The following is a 20,490-nucleotide window of genomic DNA, read 5'->3' on the forward strand; positions in this document are numbered from 1 at the left end:
CTGGACTTACAGCGATCACTTCTGTTTTTCTTTTTTCTTTATTCGTTTCAGGGGTACAAAGCAACACAATAGTTAGATACTTACACCCCTCACAAAGTGCTAGCAATCACTTCTTTAGGTACAGAAGTGTTGAATAACTATCGTGTACACCTGCAACTAATATAATATTATATGTTGGCTACATTTTAATGAAAAATCTTTTTAAAAAGTAATTTAGAAGAGGTAAACCCTGAATGTGAAGAAATATTAGAAATACCTTACCCAGTTTGTATCACAGATTTCTTTTAGTATTTAAATAGCTTAATTATTTTACTATTTAAATCTTTTATTATTTTATTTGTTATTATTTAAAACGAAACTACATGATGCCAATGGGTTAAGGCATTTCAGATGTGCTACCCAAGGGGTTGGGGATACAGCATTTCAAAAAATTCTTCCACTGTTGTCTGTGAGATTTTCTCCCAAGCCACTTAAATGTATACATAAGTTTCCATCCTAGCACTTTTCCCGATCTGACTATCAGCCATGATTCACATTCCTTCATAAAATAATCCTTAAGTTCATCCATTCCTCACAGAAGTAATAGCAATGAAGTTCATGTTTGCACAGATCATAATTGCCATGAGTACTGCTGGACAATTCTAAGGCTTGATAGTAATTCTAAGGCTCTTGATTGCTTGCAAGGCACATTCTGATTTCGTGCGTGTTCAGTATGTGAAAACTCTGCACCTTGGGATCAACAGCTAGTGGTCCCAAAGTCTGTCTTCAAGGTGAATGAGATCTTTTCTTGTGTGCTTACTGTTTGCTATTTCCTGAGCTGTTTTTCGTAATCCTTCCTGATTACAAAAAGGCCTGAAACGAAAAGTGTTCCTTCAGTTTTTCTACTGTTTGATTTGTTTCCTCATATTTGTGGTTTTCTTGTCAACCAACTTCCCCAGCTTTCTTGAGAGCTCATAAAGGACTTTACCCAATTTTGTTGCTGATCAGCTCACAGACTGCACACGTGGTGAAATTTTATGGAAAGTATTTGCCTAGAAAAACACCTGGAACATTGGACTCGTACTGGCCACCATCATGGCCCTGTGGGGGAACAACAGAAGGAGGAAATCCAAGCGGGTCTCTGAGGGACATCAACACTCCACATGGATGCGAAGGAGGATATTCTCTCCACTTTTTCTGTGGAGTTGTGTCTCTGCAGTGGTTGCGTAGTGTGTTATTTGGGGGCTTCTTGTCTTTTCCTTATCTCTGAATGATCTTTGTACTCTAAGGAATTAAGAAACACTCACCTGACTATTTGAGAGCAGTCTGGAAGCGAGGCAATGAATTGTGAAAGTATCAGAGTGTTATAGAGGCCATTGGCTTGTATCGGATTTGTTTGAGTGCAGGAAATTTCAATCACCAGATATCCAATACTTTTCCTTTGGTTCCCAACAGGTGTTAAAAATTGAGATGACCAGCGAAAACATCAGCCTACATAATTTCATTTCATTGACATGGAGAAGTACTCAGTGAATTTTAAGAGCAAGATCCTACGAGTTACTTTGAAACAACTTCATGCTTATAAAATTTTTGTATGTTGCTAATGGGTTCATGCCCAGTATGGGTGAAATATTTTATCACCTTTGTATGTTTTTGTCTGTGTCTTAGCTCTGTGGGATAGGCAGTAGGGAGGTGTGGAAAATCTATGGGTCACCTTAATGTTTCTGTGTGATTCGTACGGTATCAATTGTTTATCATACATTTACTGCAGATGAACTGGGTCCGTGGTGGAGTGTGTGTGTGTGTGTGTGTGTGAAATCAGGGAATAGGTCCCGCTCTCTTCCAAAATACACAAGGAAAAGCTTGCCAGGACAGTTCCAGGTCCTGGAGCTAACACTCCAAGAAAGTTTCCAGAAAGAACATTTGCTAGTTGGTTATAGGGAGAGTGGAGCAATATGCTGAGAGCATGACATAAGGTGTAGAAAAAGCACACACACAGAAAGGTAAGCAAGAAAGATGAGAGGAAACAAGATGATGATAATAGTAATCATGGCAAATAAGAAGATAACGTAAAAATATTAGGAAGATTAGCCTCCTGGGGAGGAAAAAGGAAAAGCCCACTCACATGAGAACAAGAAGAGGGTTTAGACGAAATCTTTAGCATGTGGGAGTGGGAATAGGGGTGAGGACAAAATTTAAGCAGGCAAAGGTAAATGTAAAAACTAACTTATTTTTGCAGCAGTGTGCTTTGAAATGTATAGATCATATTTCTCTACTCTGTGCCTAATGCATACAACCACATTTCACACACACGCGTGCAACCTCCATGCCAGAGCAAAATAAAACAAGCAGATTTACAAGACACTTTGAATTTTGTGATATTTTGACCATGGGTAATCCCACTTTGGATCAAGGCTTCTTTTTGTTCAGCAAACCCTTGTAAATTGGTCTTGTTTTCTTTGGCATCAGAGTTCCTGCAGTCTAATCCACCAATGCAATGATCAGCTCTGTGATTATCCACTCTTCTCCTTCTATCTTTGGGGTTTTCAGAAGACTCGGGTTTGTGGAAGAGTGTACTTGGATTGTCGTTGTTCCAATCATCATAGCAGTTACTATATCTGGTAAAATATCCACCCTGGCAAAATAACGTTTGCAACACTATTGGTTAAAACACTAGATGGTTAAAATTTGTGATGAAGAAATTATATATGAATGTTCAACAGGGATTTTTACTTTTAGTATTACTTGGAAATGAGCGTGTTAGAGTGTGATACCTTGGAGGGTAGTGTGCTGAAATTTAAGCATCATACGTATTGTTGGTTTCCAAGTTGATGATTTCAACCATCTGCTTGCTTTGATCACATTATGAGTTCTTCCAAGCGCTAACTTCACCATACCTTCTTATTAATAAACAATTTGAAAGTACTGGGTCCGGTGCTTGTCTCTTCCCTTCAAAATATCTGTTACTTTTTCAGTGGTCAACACAAGCATAGGACCCAATATCTTCCAATTGCTTAGCAAGAAGGGATAGCAAAATTAGCTATTTTCCACACTTTGAGAATCAGGTTACAGCTGGAATTGTCGGTTAGCACTGTAACGTGAATGATGTCACAAATGAGCACAGGACTTGGGGAGTTAAGAATAATTGTGTCACACAAAGAACAGAAAGATCTTATGTAACAATAAATTTCCTTTTTCTGATTTTTTGCCGAGATATCATCCCAATTTGAAATGAGATTCAGGTACTAACAAAAGCTGTCTTATACTAGAGCAAAGATAAGGTGGATATGTCATTCCAGGAGTTCATAAAGGCAGAAGTCTCTCTTCTCTCTCCTCTCCTCTCCTCTCCTCTCCTCTCCTCTCCTCTCCTCTCTCCTCTCCTCTCCTCTCCTCTCCTCTCCTCTCCTCTCCTCTCCTCTCCTCTCCTTCTTCCTCTCTCTCCTCCTTCTTCCTCTCTCTCTCTCTCTCTCTCTCTCTCTCTCTCTCTCTCTCTCTCTCTCTCCACACACTGAGCATTAGAAGAAAACATGGAGTACTACGGGTGCTATATTACTTATGGATGTTAAATGCCATTGAAAGATGGCATGCCATATATATTGTTATGCTATGTAGAGAATATGCAATATCCTACATGTACTGTATACCCTCATATATTTCTGGTTTGAATGTAAAATGTTGCCACCATTTGGAAAACAGTTCTCCAGTTCTTCAAAAAGTTAATGAAGAGTTACCCATGACGCAGAAATTCCACTTCCAGGTATATCCCCAAGACAATTGAAAATATATGTCCACGAAAAAACCTGTACATGCGTGTTCATAGCAGCACTGTACATAACAGTCCCAAAGTAGAAACCACCCACATGTACATCAACTGATGAAGGGATAAACAAATGTGATATATAAATATACTGAATATCGTCCAATCATAAAAAGGAATAAAGTACTGATATCTGCAGGCGCCTGATACCCGCAACAACATGGAGGAGTTTCTGAATATTATGCTAAGTCAAAGAAGCCAGACACAAATGGACACATCATGATTCCATTTATGTGAAGTGTTCAGAATAGGCAAATCCATAAAGACACAAAGTAGATTGGTGGTTTCACGGATGAGGGAGAAGGCAATGGGAAATGACCACTACATGAATAGATTTTCTTTGGGGGATGGTGAAAATGTTCTGTAATTAGTGATGATGGTTTTACAACTTTGTGAAAATACTAAAAACCACTGAATTGTACACTTTAAAAGGATGAATGTCATGGTATGTGAATTATATTTTAATTTTTTAAAACACACTTTTTTCCTTTTAGCTAGCTTAAGAAGAAAATTTGTAAAGATATTAGTGACTCACTGAAACTCCAGGAGGGCTAGAATGTCAGGTTTGGACTAGGGACCAGGAACAACAGCTCAATTACCCTGAGGCAGGTTCCATTGCCACTGCCCTTAGCACATGTCTGGCAGCTGGCAGCCCCAATCCTGAGCATAGGTTGCCACTAGGTCCCCATCCCTGCTGCCTCTGAAATGATGTCTCTTCACCCTCTTGGGTTCCACATAGATCACAGGTGCATATCATCAGCTGAGCCCAGGCCACTTGCCTTGACCTTGGCTGAATGGGAGACTATGAAAGAGAATTTCTAGCCTTTTTCTTGAGGAGGCAGAATTCTCAAGGTGGGAAGTTTCTTAAGGATTAGACAGTTGTTTAAAAGGTGCTGGTCAAAGAGCATGACAAATTTCCAGTAGAAGTGTCTTCCCACTTTAAGATTGTGTAATTCCTATTTTAATGGTGCTTCTCTAACTTAGAATAATTGGTGGGGAGACTTGTTTGTATTAATGAAGAGGTGAGTTATACCAAGAGAATTTGGGGAGACAAAAATGGAGAAAGGAACAATGTGATGAACCAAGAGCCATTCATTCTTTCACTTATGCAGCAAATAGCTATATATTGAAAAACATCCATGGATGTTGGGCAGAATGCTAAGTGCAGGAGGTTCAACAGTGAGGAAGATGGGTAAGAAGAACTTGAGCTCTTTAGGCTACATGTACAGACAAGCAAGTATCATATTGTGTGACAAGCAGAGTAATTGGATATGAACAGGAATACAGAGGAAGCATAACTATTAGAATAAAGCTCCACCCTCCCCTTTTATTAACAAATGAAGCTTCCTCCATGTCACAGAGCCCTTTTATGGTCTATTGGAAAATGCACTCCTCTTGTCCAATGTCCATCAGCTTTGCAGTTCAATAAATCAATCCTGGCAGAAGCTGGTTACACCAGCCCAGTCACCTTTGCTCTTGCTCCTTCAGAATCACTGAGGGATAGACACAGAAAGTAAGAAGATACGGCTATGAGGTGAGTACTTGTCCCCATGCAGGTGGCGCTTTCAACAGAGAGTGTCCCTGTTTTTTTGTAAATGTCCTTGTCTCTTTCTCTGCCAAATGATCTGGCCAACCTATATTTTTCTTCTGGACCTGATATTTGTTTCCCTTTACATAGACTATGAGGAGTGGGGATGAGACGGTGCGTGGAATCCAGGCTGACTGGAGAGGAAAGGGGTGTGTGTGTGTGTCAGATGGGAAGAGTCTAATGTGTGATGTTCCTCTCTCACTGGGAGAAACCAAGGAATGAATAACCAGATGGGATCCTTCTGGTAGCTGGCTGAGAGTGGCATGGATTGGGAGGAAGATGAATGCGTCTTTTGAGGCAGAGAAGGAAATGGCTATACAATTATTAAGGTTTTTAATAATAACCTGGATTTTAATTCTAAAACGTTGTTTGATGCAGAAAAGTGGCTTTGGGCAGAGAGGGTTTCTGAGTGGGGAAGAATTTCTACCTTTAGGAATCCCCACTTCTGCCTCCTGCCTGGATGACGATAGTTCCTACGGCAGGAAAATGCCTGGGAGGGATTGTCCCCAGAGCGTCCTGGATTTCCTGAGCCTCAGGTGTTGAACCTGCTCCTGAATGAAGGTTAAGAAGCAGTGGAAAATATGCCTGCTACTGATTGGTAGAGGTTGGAAAGAAAAGTCTGCCCCTGGAGAGAAACGATACTTGGAGAAGGAGACTAATTGATGGACAATGTGCTGCCGTGGTTGTGAGACATGAGCTCTAGAAACCAAATTAACTATTGTGAGCATGTGAGGTGGGTCCCCCAGACTTCTTTCACTGTCTGAAATTCCACCATTGGAGACTGAGCCTCTAGATCTTTAAGCTCTGCAGTCTAGGAGATATTGTGGACAGACAACTCAAGTACTAGTTTAAGAAGCGGGGCTTCTCAGTTTTTTCCTTAGTTCCCCCACTAACCATGGTTAGACAAAATTTCTTAGCATTGACTTATAAAGGGAATCATCATGCCTATATTACTAAAAAATCAAAATGAGAAGGAACAAGCATTTATTTGAGATCACAGAATTGCAATCTGGGAACACAGATTCAGAGACCCAAATTGCATGGTGAAGGCAAGAGGCTTTTATAAGAAAAAGGGAAATAATTACATGAATAGAGAAAAGGAACTTCTATTGGTGTTAACAGCTGAGTTACATTTTTAGCCATATATGGCTGGTTACTAATTCTAAAGAATGTCCATTATAATCAGTCCTGTAGTCAGGATGTCTGCTTTCCTGTTAGCTTACAAATAGTTGTTTGTACAGCAGTGTTGCTATGGCCAAGTCCAGAGGTAACTTTTCCTAGTTCAAATATTCTAAAGATTCAAGGGACAAGATGCAGAAGGCAGTTCCTCTGGAATGGCTGCCCTGACTCCATTTTAAAATGGTGCCTCTTATGTGAACTTTTCACACCTGCCTGATCAACTTTGATGTAGGGAGTTTATGAGAATATAATAATATGACATATATCTTATGAGGATTGGAGTAAACCTTTGAATAATTTCAACTAGAGGAGAGATACCTAATAGATTTAGGCTAATAGGAAAGAATAGTTAATATACTGCAACTTCAATTCCAAACCCCAATTCTAACCCCTCCTCCCCCTCAGGCAAATTATGTGTAGATCTTGCTTCTCACCCATTTTACGATTAAGGTATTTCTTTGCATGGCTTATTACTCATTAACCTACAGGATGTCTCAGTTAAAAAGTGAAACCATACATATATGAAAATACTCGTAGAAACAGTCATTCCATTGGGCTGGGGTTGAGAAGAGCAGGGGTGCAGGGAAATGGAAAGTTAAAGGAGAGGGGAAATTTAAAAAGAGAGAAAATTTCTTTGTCCTCATGGATTTATAGACTGTCACTACATAAATGTTGGTTTGGTAAGGCTGGAACGTGGGCGAGAGAACAGGCTAGACAGCTGGAGGCATCATGAAGACCTTTGATTACAAAGCTAAAGAGTTTATATTTTGTCTGAAGAAACATTGAAGAGCTGAATGTGGGAGAACCAAATGACCCTGTTTGTGTTGTAGAAAGATCAGTTCAGCTGCAGTGTGTTTAATGGATTTCAGAAGCAGAAAGAACAGAAGCAGAGAGCCAGTGGGGAAGCTGTGATCACAGTTCAGGCCCGAACTGATGGCCTGACTAAAGCATCTCCAATATAGATGGAGAAGAGGGAACAGATTTGAAAGATATTGGGAAAGTATTCTGCCTGAAGTGGTAAATGGCCATGAGAGTAACAGAGAGAGGGGTCAAAAAAGTTACCTAGGTTTTCAAAGAAATTGTGAGTCTGTTCCTCAAGATATGAGTTATTTGAAGAGTTAGCCAATTTGGCAGAAATGGCAGAAGTTGGGACTAGGGGGTGGGGAGAGATGATTTCATGTTTCAACATGTTGAATTTGGTTAAGTCTGTGGGACATCACAGTGAGACACCCAATAAGCAACTGACTATATGAATCTAAATCTCTGAGCCAGAAATCCAGGTCAGATTGTCCTCAGTAGTTATATGGCGTCAAATGAGTGGTAGAGATTGCTCAAGGAGAGTAGGGAGTGAACCCATAAGAAACTGGAGGGACTATCAACATTTAATGAAATAGAGGACTACAAAGGAAATTGGAGAGGAGCCAGAGAAGTTGGTGCAAACCACCAATGTTGAATAATATCAAGGAATCCAAAGGTAGAGAACTTCAAAGAGGAGGGAGTGCTTGATATGCCAGGTGATTAAGACAGTGCCCATTGTGTTCACAGCTAAATTGCTGCTGACCTTGGCAAGAGCAGTTTCAGTGGAATGTAAGAAACAGAAACCATGCCAGTAATATATGAGAAAGGTAATTCAGGCAGTGTGGAATTCTCTTTATGGAGAGTTAGCTGTAAAAGAAAAAAGGAAGTCATGATGGTCCCTAAAGAAGGACAGAGTCATCAAGAGAATTTGGGGTGATGGAATATATTTATGAAGGAAAAGAGCAAATTCAGAGGGATGGTTTGGTAATGTAAGAAAGAGGAGGGATAATTGGTGGAACGAGATTTTGAGAAATTCAAAGGCTGTGAGTCCTAGAGAATAGTACAAGGATTGTGCATTGACAAGAGAGGGACAAAGATAAGAACTTACCCAGATATGGAAAATGTTTATAGAAAAGCTAGGGTTGAGAAGTAGGAATGAATTCATTTCTGCAAAATAGTTATTTTGTCTGTGATGTTAGAAAGGATATTGGCTGAAAGTAAGAGTGTAAGTGACAGAGGCTGAGGCTTGCAAAGAAAGATCATGTTTGAAATTTCTGCTGTGAAAATGGAGATGCTGGCAAGATGGTCAGTCAGTTTGCAGGCCCAGTGTATATGGGAGATTTCGAACCCAGTGGCATCTACATTGGGCTGAATGACTAAATCCAGAAGGCAAATGTTTGTATCAATGGTTTCAATGGATAGATTCAGGTAGCAGATAAGGGAGCAAGAAAGATGAGCGCAGTCATAGATTTGAGACGTACGTTAGTTCGGGAAAAGAGCCAAGAAAGGCTAAGAGATTAAAAGGAAAATGAAAAAGAACAGATGCCTCAATATGATCAAAGAGTAAGGAACAATGTAATGAGGGAGCAAACACACATGAGCCACTGGCCAGTGTCGACATAAGAAATGTCCAAACCTGTAGAGAATATGTTTAAGAGTTTATTTGAGCCAAACGGACAACTTATGCCGGGGAGCAAGATATTAAATGCTTGTAGAATAACAGCTTTGCAGCTTCTTTCATGCATTTGAAATTCAGGAGGGAATGTAAGGAAGATGACGTGGAAGGTGGGGACTGGATTGCAGGATGGTTAACAATATTGTGTGTCCTCTTGAGAGTGGTTATGGCTTACTTGAAAAGTATGGAAACCTAGAGGCACAGAAACGATGGACAGGGCTTGCTTAAGGGAAAAATAAACTTTTTGCTAAAAAGTTATATGTGGGACGTGACTCCCCACCATGAACTGCCCAGTTAGGAATTTATGATCAGATCCCCCTGTGAGGTAACTTTTCATAGAATGTTTTTTTTCATCCACACCAGTAAATAGCAAGTAGAGGTTAACAGTTCAGAAATAGAATAACTCTGGGGGATAATAAACTCTAGGGTATTGCCAACGTATGCGATGGTGGGAAGGAAGTGGTGATGTGAGTCACTGACAATGAAGGGTGTCATGGAACTGGGAGACATATATATATAATGTTAGAAGAATGAGTGTAGATGGAGAAACACACATCCAAGTAGCCCAAATACCCATCTGTGAAGATGAAATCTAGGACAAGAACTGAAGTACTTTGATTCTCAGTTCAGTACACCCGCCCATACATTGAGGCAAGGAAATTGGACGAAGACTTGGATTCAGGTTCTGCTACTTTCCCTTCCCTGAGTGTACCCTCCTCTCTACTACCCAGTGTGGCTGCGAAGATCAAAGTGGTATCCGAAAGGGCTTTCTGAACCATCTCACCCCCCTCATCTCTTTTCTCCTGTACTCCCTTGCTCTTCCCCCTCTCTCCTTCCAATTCTTTATTTTTTTCCCCTTGGATAATCTTCAATCCCTCTGCATAGAAAAAAGGCAAGAGGCCTAGAATGATTAGATGCACAGACTAGAGTTAATTGGAGATACTGATGGGTGGAAACCAATTCTCTGGATTGTATAAAGAGGAATGCTAATAATCAAGTCATCTTGCAAAGGAGTTCCCATTTTAATCGAGATGCCTGCATATTCTTTGGGATGGATGGGGCTTCGTGATTTGCTTTAATCCTGTTGTCTGAATCGTTCTAGATGGCGAGGAATCTCAGTGTATTGGAAGTCCTTCTGATCATCTTCTTGCTAATTGTCTTGGCCGTAGATGTCTTCTTGATGCTTCTGGTGTTTGAGAATACTTCAGGTAAGAGTGATGTTTGTGGCTGCTTGGTTGGAAAGACTGGTAAAGAAAGTCCCCCTTTGGATGCCAAAGAGATCGTTTTATTCCTTCACTCTTCACCAGTTTTTTTTTAATGAGCAAAGGTTTGGAACAGACATTTCTTCATAGAAGATTTACAAATGGCCAGTAAGCCACAAAAAGATATTCAATGTCATCCATTTTGGGGGGAAATGCGAGTCGAAATGAAATACTTTTCACACCCACTAATACATTTATAATAAAAACGGCAGACGATAACAAGTGTTGTTGACGATGTGGAGAAATTGGAACCCTATACATTGCTAGTGGGAATGTAAAATGGTGTAGCCACTTTGGAAAAGAATTTGACCATTCCTCAAAAAGTTAAAGTTAGAGTTAACCATATTAGCAATTCTACTTCCAGGTATATAACCAAGAGGATGTGTAACACAATGTTCACACAAAAATTTGTATGTGAATATTCATAGCAGAATTCTGTTTAATGGTTAAAAAATGGAAACATCCCAAATGCATGTCAATTGATGAATAGATTTTTTAAAAGTATTATATCCATACAATGGAATAGTATTCAGCCATAAAAAAGAAATGAAATACTGTCACATATTGTAACATGGATGACTTTGAAAACATGCCCAGAGAAAGAAGCCAGACTCCAAAGGTCACATATTTTATGATTTCATCCATATGAAATGTTTGGAATAGGCAAATCTATAGAGACGGAACATAGATTAGTATTTCCCAGGGACTGGGAGAAGAAGGAAAGGGAAGTGACCACTGATGGGTATGTGATTTCTTTTTGGGGTGATGAATATGTCTGGTGATTGGTTGCACAATTTTGTAAAATACTACAAAAACCCCATTAAATTTATACACTTTAAAAGGGTGAATTTTATGGTACGTGAATTATATCTCAATAAAAACCAACAAAACACAAAGCAAAAGTGCTTAATCCTCGGAGAAGTGTTAAACGTTGAATACAAATGCAGATAACAGCTACTAGTGATCATGGATTGGAGAAATGGCAGAAAGTCAGTCCCTTTGCCTGCCCCCTTCCTGGAACTGGGATTACACTGCAGATTTTTGACTTTGTTCTTTGATTCCTATGCAGGTGATCCGTTTATTCCCCAGTGCCCGGAGATCCCTGAATCAGAAAGGATAGACTGCGTGGCTGGCCAGGTGGTGACAGAGGTCAGAACATGGGCTCTCTGCCATTGGCCTGCTGGGTTTTTATTTAAAATAAGTGAGCGTGTGACGTGGAGAGACGATAGTGGTAGAGAGGATTATGGGCCTCTGATTTGTGTGGAATTCTTTCTTTCTTGCCTTATTGAATTAAACAACAACACTAAGGAAGTGAGGGAAGGAGGGAAAGGGAAAAGGAAGAAGAGGAGGAACTAACGAGAGCGTTGGCCCATGGGGCCTAAAGTCCAGAATGGAGGGGGAGTTCCAGTGTGGTTAAACATGTCATGTGTGTCATTCCAAGGGCAGCCAAGGCAAGGTTAGACGTTTGTGGGCCAGACTGTGTATTCCTTGAGAAGAGAACCCATCCAGCACGCAGGGGTGACTGAGGCTCTTAGTGAACTCAAGGGACTTGTTATAACAAGAGCTTTCTGGAATCATGTTCTTGGTAAGAGATCGCAATGAACATGAGCTATAGAACCTAGATTTTCTCCCTAAGCAGCTTCCACAAGAATATCGACTCTGAATGCTGCTTAGTATTGATTAACAACTTTATTAGAAAAGTTGTACATATTCAGATTCTACTCCTTTACCCTATATTTTATATTCTATACCCCATAAGATCCTATTGGGATATTAATAAGTATTACATTAAATTTTAGGTTAAATTTAGACAATATTGACATCTCAATAATTTTCAATCTTCCCATTTTAAAAACATAGGAAGACTCTCCATTTTAATTCTCTCTCTCTGTCTCTCTGTCTGTCTCTCTCTTTCTCTACTGAGTTTTGTTTTTCTTAATATACATTTTATTACATATGCATTATGGAGTTTTTTCCCCTAGATATTTTACATGTGTAGTTTCTATTGTAAATACAATCCATTAACTTTTTTAACTGGTGCTAGTTTATGTTATTGTGATAACACTGAAAATGGAAAAAGAAGGAAATACATAATGGCTTAAAACTGAAATAGGGATATCAGAGCAGAGTGCATGCAAAAATAATTGTGTTTGCTTTAGGAATAGAGACAGTGGAAATATAACGGCTGTATGCGATGTCAGAGGGGTAGTAGATGGGGGGAGAGGGGTTATCGCTTTGTGAGGGATATAAATGATAAAGGTCTAACTAGTACTTTGTTTTGTACACCTGAAACTAATAAAAAAATAATAATTGTGTTTCCCTGAATGTACTGGATTTCTTGTCTTATTGATTTTATAGAGGTCTGTGGCTTTGGAACAATTTATGGCCATGAAACTAACCTTTGGACTTGACAGACCTCAGTTTCAGAAGCAGCAGAGCTACTTCATTTCTTCCTCAGACTTAGGCAAATCATCCTTCCAGAGCTTATACAGAACCCCCCAACTCTTTTTCCTCTGATCCCTTCCAGCCTTTTTATTGTCTGAAGAGGATGAGGCAGGAATATCAATTACATGTATAGAGAATTAATACATTGAACAAGATTTTATAGTCATAATGCGCTTTATCATAGGTGTGAAACATCGATTTAAATTATATTCCTGTTGTGGTTTTTCAGAGCAATTGCACCAGATGTTAGCATCTGAAATACTTGTCAGTACTCTACTTTTTTCCAAATGTGTTGTGACATATTCTTTTGTGCTTTTTATATCACAAAATCTGTACTGGACATATTCCTTTAATAAGAAAGAGTCAGACATTACAGTTATGTACAGAATAAAATGGGAAAGCCATTATTCATAATGCTTCCTCTCTACCTACAACTCCAAGTCAATAGCTTGGTGTGTACCCTTCTCTTCATCTTTCTATGCGTTTGCATGTATTTATATATTTTGCACATATATTTATATTTTTGTTTTTTTAACACAAATTTAATGATGCTATGTATATTATTTTATAACTTACTTTTTGCTTCTGTTCAGGTGGTCATATGATTTTTGTTTTGTTTTTGCCACTGTTGTGAATTACATTAAAAGATTTCTTAATTTTGAACCATTCTAGCTTTCTCTTGATAACCCTTACATGGCTTTTATACATTAATTTTTTAATGCACTAATGAATTCAGATCTAATATTTAATTAAAATTTTACACATGATGTTGTTTAAAGTGAAATTGGTATAGTATATATTTTTGCTTAATTGTTTATCTGGACATTCCTTGTCTTGTTTGTTACCAGAATCATTTAACCATGTAAATTTAGATGGGTGAAGAGGTGGGTGCCTGTGTTTCTTTCAGCATTTTGATTCTATTTGCCATGTGTTTTATTCATTTTTTATAACAAAACAATTTTTATATAACTCAATCTGAAAGTGGTAGAACCTTTAAAATAGACATCTCACCAAATAATAATAATTTTTAAGATCCATAGTCAAACCACGCTGAGAAACCGTATGTGGCTGGTTTTTACTTTACGGCTATTCTGAATTTTTTCATGTCACCCTCTGTCCTACTTCTACCTTAAGTTTCTCTATTTCACTTACCTTTTAGAAATGCCTTTTTCATGCCCTGGTGTTAGTGATTTGCATGACTGACCCCCAGGAGGAAGTCCAGTGGGCCTGGTCCAGCTTCCAGCCCACTCTTGGTGTGGATGTTGCGTGCCTCCAGCCTCATTTCTCTCACTCAGCGTCCTTGGCAGAATGAACTTGTGGTTCTGTGAGTGTTGTGCACGGCCGCTTTCTCTGCTGGAATACTGTTCTACTGTTCACCTGTCTAACCCTTCCTTGCACGTCAGGACAGAACTTACTTTTCACCTACGTGGAAGCCCTCCCCACCCTACCAACAGCCTTCTGGGCTGAATACAATGGCTCGTGTGTGTTCCTTTAGTTTCCAGTAGAATCTGTTGGTGCGCTCATCATACTGTTATTATCTAGATTTATTATTAGACTGTATATTTGCAGAGGCAAGAACTGTGTCTTCTTTATCTGTATTCTTAGTTCCTTGTCTGGTAGCTAATATATACATATTGCATGGCTGGATAAATGTATGACTAAAAGAAGAATGAATAAGTGACTGCAGGTGATTATGACCCATCTTAAATTCTTCTTGGAAAAAAATGGTTATAAATAAATAGACAATATTTACTTTCCTTCCTTCCTTTCATATAATGCTAACACAGTGCCACTGTTACAGGAAGTCTGCACATGGCAATATAAGTGCTGCTGGAAGGCTGTACCAAATATTGACGTCCCTAGGTGCTTCTTCCCCAAGAACTGGGGCTATGAAGTCAGGAATGGCCTTAAAAATACAAGCACAGGTGAGCAATGCTCTAATGCTGCCCAAGGGAAAACTCTTTATGACCAGATAAGTTCACTGCCAAGTAAAACCTAAATGCTCTCTCTTTCTGCCCCCCTCCCCTCTGCCCCCTTCCTCACTCCTAGGGTTTACTGCCCAGTTGGAAAGGGTACCAACCCCATCTCTGTTTGGAAATGATGTCATTGACGCCCTCTTCACAGCTGAATATCAGACATCCAGTCGTTTTCGTTTTAAGGTTGGTTTAGTAGCTCCCACTGAGCCCATCTCTGCCCCAGGATCAGATCTTTCTCCTTATGCACTACACAGAGGTATGGGGGCAGCTCTGTTCCTTCTGCAGGGTTCCTTGGATGCCATGGGTAGGCCAATTTATATTCAACGGAGGACTCGTGATTGGGTGACTTCTTTTCACAAATCAGGAAGCAAAGGGTCAAGAATGAGAAGCTCTTCCCACTGGGGGCGATGTGGGAGTGAAAATATTTTGTGGTTCAACAAGGAAGAGGTCTTACCGGAACTGTCCCTTCTGTTTTTCTTCTGACAGATCACTGATTTCAATAACATACGCTATGAAGTCCCCCACGAAAATATTAATCTGTTTAATGGGACTGCTGATACCTCCAATTTGAGCTATCACATCAAGGTCACTGAGAAACCCTTCAGCATCAAAATAATAAGGACAAGCAACAAAAGAGTCTTGTGAGCTTTTCAACACTCTTTACCTATCCTTGAATCTACAGCCCCAATGTCATTCATTTGGACTTTCTGTGGGTGGGTGAGCAGATAAGTATGACTTGGGAAAATGAACCTCAGAAACATGTCAAACTTTTACGAGAAATCATTAACATTAGTCTGTCATGAATGCAGAGCATAGATTCCTAAAGTGGAATGTCCTGGTCTGCTAAGTTATGTAAATATACTTGTGGTTCTTGTATATTATGAAATAGGGAATTTTATTATTTTAGATTACCATTCATACTGGAACACAACGTCACTGTTTATCTTTCCAAATTATTATTTTCCTGAGAAACTTACCATTACCCCTAAAGACAGCCTAAGCTTAAATCATAAACTGTACTAGAGAAAACACAAGGGTTAATGTCAGTAAAACCTGTATTCAGATCCTGGTACTGGCAAGTCACCAGTCAGCTGTGTGACACGAGGCGAAGTACCTTCCTTGTCCATAGAAAGGGAATCCAAACGTCCACTGTTGCTATGTGTGCTGAAATAATGTCTCTAAGGCACCCAGAGTTGTGCACGACAAGAAGCAGGCGCACAGAAAATGGGAGGTTGCCTCTACTCTCTTCCCACAATCATCCCACTCGAGTTTCTGGCACCACATCTCCAGTGCTGTGCTCCTCTAGAATTAAAGAATCAGCCACACGTTAGAAAGGCCTTCGAAGGTAGAATGAAAGTGGGTGATAAACACCAGAAACAATGGTTCTCATGGAGTGTACCGGGAAAGGAGCAGTTTCCTGGCCGAGAGAGCTGCTTGGTGACTGTGGCTCTTGCCCTGTGGCCCAGGTTGGACACGAGCATCGGGCCCCTCCAGTTCGCCCACCAGTACCTGCAGCTGTCTTTCCGGCTGCCCAGCGCCAACGTGTACGGGCTGGGAGAACATGTGCACCAGCAGTACCGCCACAACCTGGCCTGGAAGACGTGGCCCATCTTCACCCGCAATGCCGCCCCCACCCAGGTAAGGTCCCCACCTCTGCTGATTGTTCACAGTAAGGAGTGCCTTCTGTCCTTTCCAGTAAGCTACCTGCAGAGTAAAGTCAACTCGAGAGTAGAGTAACCGACAAGTCACATCTATCTATTGTGTTGCCCAATTTAGATCTGTTTATGTTGGACAATACTTGTTCTGGAGGTTTATAAACTCACAATTGTAATAGATCAATTTTTAAAAACATGTCACTTTGTAAAAAATATAACGACTGTGTGATAGCCTAATGTACATCAGAAAATACTCCTGCAAACTAACTATGTCTGTCTTTAATAATTGAGCAGTACCTAGGGGAGAACTTCAGCAGGGGCCATTCTCAGTAGAACTTTGTAGACGAAAAAAATGCCTCTTTGGGCAGCTTTCATATTGTTCTAGGTCTCTGCTTGGTGACGTATGTTCCAGAAACAGCAGGGTTGGCTGTTTCATGGGAGGTATTAGAAATGAGGAATTTCAGGCCATGGCCCAGAGCTGCTGAATCAGAATCTGCATTTTAACCAGTAAATCCCATGCATATCACAGTGGGAGAAGAGCTGATCTGGAGCAGGGCTACTCACTCTACCTGTAGTGAAGGATTAGCCCCTTCCTCCCTCCATCCCTTCCTTCCTCCCTCCCATCCTCCCTCGTTTCCTTCCTTCCTTCCTTCCTTCCTTCCTTTTTTCTTCCTTCCTTCCTTCCTTCCTTCCTTCCTTCCTTCCTTCCTTCCTTCCTTCCTTCCTTCCTTCCTTTTTTTCCCTCCCACCTCTCTTTTCTTTTTAATATTTTTAACTTAGTCTGTGTTCTATCCAAATGCTGATGTCATGACTCTTCCTGGTTATAATTTTAAATCCAGCCTACTTTTGCATAGGCCTGCTAGTCTTCTCTATTTTGTATATCATGTGGATTCTTTTTCTCCTCCTCTCCTGGAATTTACCATAATCAATACTATTGCCCTATACCAAGGGCTAATTTTACGACACCACATAATGATTTTTGTCTATTATAATCTTAATATCTTCTATTCTTACATCATTTACAGTTGTACACATTATCTCTTTTTATATCAGTGCTCTCATCACAGCCCTGTGACAGGTTCAGTATCATTTTTTCATTCTCAATATCTTTTTTTTAATTTTAAACTTTATTATTACCTACTATATGTTAACTATAGAAAAATTGGAAAATACAGTTAGGTATAAAGAAGAAATTCAGAATTGCTCATAATATCATTTTCTGCTAACATTTTGTTGCAAATATTTTCCAATTTAAAAAAAAAACTTGATTGCAGTATAATTTATACACCATAAAATTCACCCGTTTTAAATGTACACTGCAGTGATTTTTCAGTACATTTATTGAGCTGTGTAACCTACATCATAATACAGTTTTAAAACATTAAGGACATTTCATGTAGTGGAATCATGCAATATATGGTCGTTTGTGTCTCTTTCTTTCACTTAGTATAGCATATATAAGATTTATTCACGTTGTACCATGTATTAGTATTTCTTATTATTACTTAGAGTATTCCATTGTATGGCTGTATCATATTTTGTTTATCCATTTGCCAGTTGATGTTACCATTCCAATCCCTTTTTGGTACAATACTAACCTACATCAAGTGTTAACCAAGTCCATGGTGTGTGTGTCTTTCTATTTTATTTTGGGGTGCGGAAATATATTGTAAACATATACTATTATTTCTCTTCACTTTTGCTAGCAGGGCATGATTAATCTGTACGGAGCTCACACATTCTTCCTGTGCCTTGAAGACACCAGTGGCTCGTCTTTTGGGGTTTTCCTGATGAACAGTAATGCTATGGGTAGGAAACGTCTTTTTATCTTGGAAAGGATTTGTTTTGGGGATGCTGCTTTAAGAAAAAATGACTTTCACGGTGAGATCACTGTTGACCAGAGGCATTTTGGATCTACTATGCTTCTGTAGACACTGGAAACTGAAAGTAGATGAACCTGTCTACAAAACCAGTTCATGCTGAAAGCTATTTTATTGAAAACTGCTTCAGGGTTCTCTTTTCATGTAATCTGTCCCATAATATTCTGTAGGTAATAGGATCATTGATGGACATCTTCCAAAGATACCTGTAGATTTGACCATGTAGACCACACTATCCGACTGTAGGTTGTTTTTCGTAGCCCAACCCTTCCCTACTCCAGAATCTTCCTCTTCCAGCTTCTGGAATAATGCTGCTCTAATAAGGGTTTATTTGTATTTTTAATTGTAGTTAAACTCATCTAATAAGGTTTTAAGAACTTCTCCTTTAGGTTAAGTCACTAGCAAATCCCAGACATTTGTATTATTATATAGCCAGCTTAAAATACAATTTGATCTTCTTTCTCTTAAAAAAATCACCAATGGGTGCTTTACTCATTTAATATTTTGATAAACTTTGGCAATCATCTAAAACAAAAAAGGAACATGTGTAATTTTCATCTCTTTCAAAATGAGCCTGAGACTGTTTGGGGAGCTCAGGTGTTTACGTTCCAGAGAAGAACATATTTTCAAGCATGCAATTTTAATAATGCTCCTTTTAATCCTTTCAGAGGTCACCCTTCAGCCTGCTCCTGCAATCACTTACCGCACTATCGGGGGCATTCTTGACTTTTATGTGTTCCTGGGAAATACTCCAGAGCAAGTGGTTCAGGAATACCTGGAGGTATGGCTTTGGATTTGGGTAGTCATCATTGATTTCTGTTATCACATGCACTAGTTGTAAATTAATGTGAGAAAATAACATTTATGAGAAAACTATGGATTATAAAGGCTGGGGTTCTGAGTCTTTCATTCCTTATGTGTTTATTCTGACACACATTTTTTTGAGCGGTACCGTGGAAGGCTTGAGCAATTGTAAAAATAAGTCACATGCTGCCCGGTGTTCAAGGAATCCATACTCCAACCATGTATGATCAAGCAAGCACTCCAAAGATCTGAGGTGACAAATCAGCAGAGTTTATTGCTTCATCCAACAAACAAAAATTTAGTGGAAAGAAACGATGTAAAAGGAATCGGACTATTTATTTTTTTACTCAAACTGTAAGACAGGACGGAACTTTAGACACCACTGGCCAAACGTCCTACTTTACAGACGAAAACACTCAGGTTTGGAAAGGCAAAGTGATTCGTTCAAGGTGACACATAAAGGCACATGAAATGTAGTCCCAGGAGCCAGCAGAGTTATAATCAAATAGAAAATGACACAGCCTGTAATAATTGGAAACACTTTTTAATAAATGCCATTAGTGAGCAAATAGACTGTATGGAAGGGAAATCAGGGACACGAAAGAAAGTACCCTGCTGAGGGGACTGTCACACGGGATCACAGGGGCCCCTCAGGGAACAATGTATTGGCCAGGACTCTATCTGACATCTTCTCACAATGTTGGTTTGAGTAACTTGTAGACTTGGATTTTAAACCTAGTCTGGTATTTCTTCACCCATCCCACTCTTAATCCTGTCACTCCTTATTCCTTCTCCTTAGCACATTACCACTATCTGAAATCCTATTAGACATTTATTTATATCCCTTAAGCTCTGTGAAAGCAGAACTGTGTTTGCCTTACTCCAAATCCCTACATCAGCCCTTGCCACGTCATAAACACTCAGAAAATACTTATTGTGTGAATGAATGGAATTTCATTTCCCCCAAGAAGACACTGTTAGTCAAGCATTTTCTGCAAATCCCATGATTTTCTGGTGGTGTAGTTTGTCAGGAACCCAGTTAAATACTTAAAAAGAAAGATGTGAGTTGTGGAATTTTGCCAATCACCCCAGCTGATTACTCTTGGCTCTGATATTTTAGATCTGGGGACTTTACAGAAAATGAAATGGTAGAAAATAGTCAGTAACCACAAGATGGACACGTGTTTTGAAAATTAATTTGTGGAATGTAATCAATAATGTTGTAAATATTTTGTAGAGTATCCGATGGACACTTGTTCCATTTGGAAGACCACCTCAGGGAAGATGTAGATGCCTGATCACTGCACTGTACACTTGAAGCGGAAGCTGAACAATAATGAATGCCAACTATAATTTTATGTATATATGTATATATATATGTATGTATATACTTACAAGAAGTGGAGTACAGCATTAGGAATAGAGACAGTAG

The 20,490-nt window shown here is 39.4% G+C and overlaps 1 protein-coding gene across 1 annotated transcript in view; it reads left to right on the plus strand.

Moving 5' to 3' along the window:
- The window catches only part of LOC308492962 (maltase-glucoamylase-like), a 172,235-nt gene that overhangs the window by 93,622 nt on the left and 58,123 nt on the right, over positions 1-20,490 (plus strand). Inside the window, exons 49-56 of the mRNA XM_081038512.1 lie at positions 1,435-1,501; positions 11,368-11,447; positions 14,545-14,668; positions 14,793-14,902; positions 15,206-15,360; positions 16,186-16,357; positions 18,084-18,183; positions 18,923-19,035. Coding sequence (XP_080894638.1) covers positions 1,435-1,501; positions 11,368-11,447; positions 14,545-14,668; positions 14,793-14,902; positions 15,206-15,360; positions 16,186-16,357; positions 18,084-18,183; positions 18,923-19,035 — 921 coding nt within the window. The remainder of the gene's footprint in view (positions 1-1,434; positions 1,502-11,367; positions 11,448-14,544; positions 14,669-14,792; positions 14,903-15,205; positions 15,361-16,185; positions 16,358-18,083; positions 18,184-18,922; positions 19,036-20,490) is intronic.

The sequence above is a fragment of the Rhinolophus hipposideros genome, assembly GCF_964194185.1.
Source record: "Rhinolophus hipposideros genome assembly, chromosome: 25".
NCBI lineage: Eukaryota > Metazoa > Chordata > Mammalia > Chiroptera > Rhinolophidae > Rhinolophus > Rhinolophus hipposideros.